General features: G+C 41.0%; 1 protein-coding gene across 1 annotated transcript; it reads right to left on the reverse strand.

Annotated features, from left to right (window-relative positions):
- Positions 1 to 1917: 1917 nt before the first annotated feature.
- Positions 1918 to 2981, reverse strand: PIH1D2 (PIH1 domain containing 2; the record flags this gene model as incomplete). Its single annotated transcript, XM_009874601.1, has 3 exons — positions 1918 to 2055; positions 2161 to 2426; positions 2736 to 2981. Coding segments are annotated over 3 exons (650 nt in total), but the record flags the coding sequence as incomplete, so codon positions are not given.
- Between the last annotated feature and the right edge of the window lie 380 nt (positions 2982 to 3361).

Here is a 3361-nt window from a genome sequence, read left to right on the forward strand (position 1 = left end):
GCAGATTCCAGGGAATCTGCCCAGCAACAGCTTAGCTGGGGGGGAGGAAATACCTGCCACAAAGGGGTGCAGTGCTGAACATTCTTAATTTCCACTTTCCACATGAACATGTCAGTGTTAAAAGGACCTCTGTGTAGTAATTACAAAGTGACCAGGAGAATTTAACAGGGTGGGAGAAGTTTAAATTAAAGAAAGAAAAAGTTAAAGCTGATCTGTTATTCTGTATATTGCATTAAGTACTGTCTCCTGTAAAGTTCTACAAAATTGACTAAAGATATTGAAAGAAAATACTGTGGAAATTAAATATTTTTGTGGGAACTATTTAACATCTAGTTGCTGTGGTTTTCATGCCTGGCTTAAGCAAAAAAAAAGTGCATTATGAATTTGTTTTTTAATTTAATGATCTAAAATGTCTTGGTTCCAGACTTGCTCTAGTGAACCTACATTCTATTAAATTTTTGGACTTAACAACTACTAAAACACGTTCCAGTGCTTTTCTATTCAGTCGTGTGTGGCTTACTATACCGCTGCAGCACAGTCAGCGCTGTTTCGCCTTTCCGTCTGATAGTGCAAGTCACCCTATTAACCTTACACTGTAATCAAAAGTATTCCAAAATACTACGTGCTTTATTGCCATCATGCAGCAGTGAGCAGCAAGCGTCCTGGCTTCCTTGCTGCAGCGTTCACCATAACCTCAAATTCTGGCTACAGAGAACTTGCACTTTCTTCCTGCAGTAAGAACTCAAAAAAATCCTACTCAGTGTGTGTGCTTGGGAGTGCTGATAGTGACTTCTCTACTCAGCTTGCATCCTGCAACAGGCCCGCTCGGCTCATGCAGTGACAGAATTTCAGCTTGAACTCACAACTATAGCCACTGAAGAGTATCTTAATGCAGCCCTCTAAGTTCTTTAAAACAAAGAAGGGGCAAAGCTAGGAGTTACTGCTCTTCTGTAAGCCCGTATTTCAAAGTTTCAGGTCAAAACCAGTTTGTTGATTCCCATTTCTGACCTGATGAGTATTGGTACACAAGCGCGGTTGTATTGCAAGGGTGTCCTAGAAGCGGTAAGAACAAGATGCTGCCAAATCAGTCATGAAACTATGATCACTTAAACTTCTCTTTGTCCCTTTCCCAATTCATTCTAGTAATGCTTAGTAATCCTTGAAGTCGCTTTGTGCTGCTTTGTATTACTTTGTAGTTTGTGTATTAGGATAAACTAATGGAGGCAGTTTTCCTAGTTGAAGTGCTCCGACGTTGGTTCCGATTGCTGGTGTCACACTAAGCATTCCCGAGCTTTGACTCTCTATGCTGCTTTGAATAGTATAAAACACATCTGTTGGTTTGCAGTTTCATTCAGAGATTACCAGACTGGTAAGAAGTCAGGTTGAGCATATTCAGTGACTGGAAAGACTACAAAGCCTACTCTAGTTAAGATCAGCGGGCATTGCCCTAAAAGGAACAGCAGCAGCGTGCAGGGCGACGTGCAGAACTGTTTGGCACGTCTCTGCTGGTTGTCCCAGCATTAAACACATGGGAGAGCTGCTCTAACCATGTGAATCCAGTAATCAATTTATTTAGCAAAAAAACTTCACAACTGTTATTTCTCGACTTTACGACAAAATGAATGATGTAGTAAAGCATGTATGCATTTATAGTTCTTTACTACAGCTGTTAACATATTCAAGTGCTCCTGAATATTTACAGTCTTTGCTGACTTTTTTTTTCCTAAGTTTTGTGATACTAGTATTCCTCCAAACTTTGTTTTCTAAAAGCATCTTCTGAAGGCATTTGAGGTATTCAACGGTCAGTTAGAAAAACCAAAACACATCATGATCTAAAAGTTAGGACTCTCATTCTGGGCTTTGTTTTCTTCTGTCATCTGCAAACGTGAACTGGACAGAACGCAGTCTTTAAGGATCTCACTTGACAACTGGCGCTGTGATAAACAACACCCGTTTTCCTGTGTTAAATACTGCTGTAGTTGTTTCTTCATCCACGAGTTCTGGCAGATCTAGTTGTAATTTGTATTTTTCGGGGACTTCAATGATGATGTCATCCTGAATCAAGAAAATTAAAATACTTGATTAAACATTTGACAACGCATTAGCAGTGAGCGCTTGTAGGAACTGGATACTAGGCAGAAAATGTTTCTGCTATATTACCTCTGAAATTCTGAGGTCACACTCGGACACAGAGCTAACCTTTGGCAATTCAACTCTGAGTTCAATTTTGAGTGGTTTCTTGTTTGCATCCTTCAAAGTGATCATCTCATAGACAGGAGTACTTAGCTCCTCTGGCGTTTCAGTACTGGCAATTTCCTTTATCAGATGTGCTCGAGACTGCGTCACACTTTCTTCCTTCAGCAACACCGGAGCACTGCTGCAGTCCTCAGCTTCCATAGCGTGTAGGAGCTGATCGAGTGTCAGTTCTTTCAAGAAAAGTAAGTTTCACACACATCACTCAGTTACTAAGAACTGTAATGTTACGCCACTTGACAAATATGTCAAAGTTTTAATTGTAATTAACTACAATTTGCAACTTTATTAGCTGCAGACTGTCACTGGCTGTTTCCCCTTTGCCCATGATTTAATTTTATTGCCAGTGGATTAAAAGTTAGTATTTTCAGATTACTCATTACAGCAGCAACCCCTTTTATTCAACTGAGAGCAAGAGAAACTTGGCACTTCAAAGGGTCTGATAGGTCCTCAAAGAAAAGTGACAGCAGATCTCTACGTACCCTTCTTTGTGTTCTCACTGAGATGTGGAGTTGGCATCTGCTTTCCTTTCAAACGTTGCTGCATCGTTTCCAGGCTTCCTTTCAACTTGAACGATTCAATGGTGTACAAAGAAGTTAGAGTAAGGTTGCATCGTTCCTCAACGAATTTAAGTGTCAAATGGATCAACTGCTCCATTTTTTCTGGGTTTTCTTCTCCCCTCTGAAGAACATCTGGGTTATATGCAATATCTATAATGCTGTAAAAGTCTATAAAAACAGTTACGTGTCAGTGTAAGTTACTGCTATGGTACCACGTGCCAGTGTTCTTTATAATCACTTGGTTTAAAAGCAGAGAAAACGAATTTGTGGCTTCTGGGCAGAGCTAATGGGGTCAGTCTCTGGAGACGTTACCTCCCCACGTGCTGATCCTGCAGCCTGTGATCAAGGAGAAGCGTGGGAACGACTCAAGTCAGCTTCAGCGTATGCGATCAAAGAGACTCCTAGTGCCCAAGTACTTTTCAGGGTTTAGGTGCGTGCAAGTTTCTCTTTCTTCTGTGTTTTTGGTGTTTTGTTTTTTTTCCCAGAAAGGAAGACTTTAGAGTCCCTGCTGAGACAGACCCGTCGCATCCTTGCCCTGCCGCCTGCGC

The sequence above is a fragment of the Apaloderma vittatum genome, unplaced genomic scaffold (genome assembly GCF_000703405.1).
Source record: "Apaloderma vittatum isolate BGI_N311 unplaced genomic scaffold, ASM70340v1 scaffold45968, whole genome shotgun sequence".
Lineage (NCBI taxonomy): Eukaryota > Metazoa > Chordata > Aves > Trogoniformes > Trogonidae > Apaloderma > Apaloderma vittatum.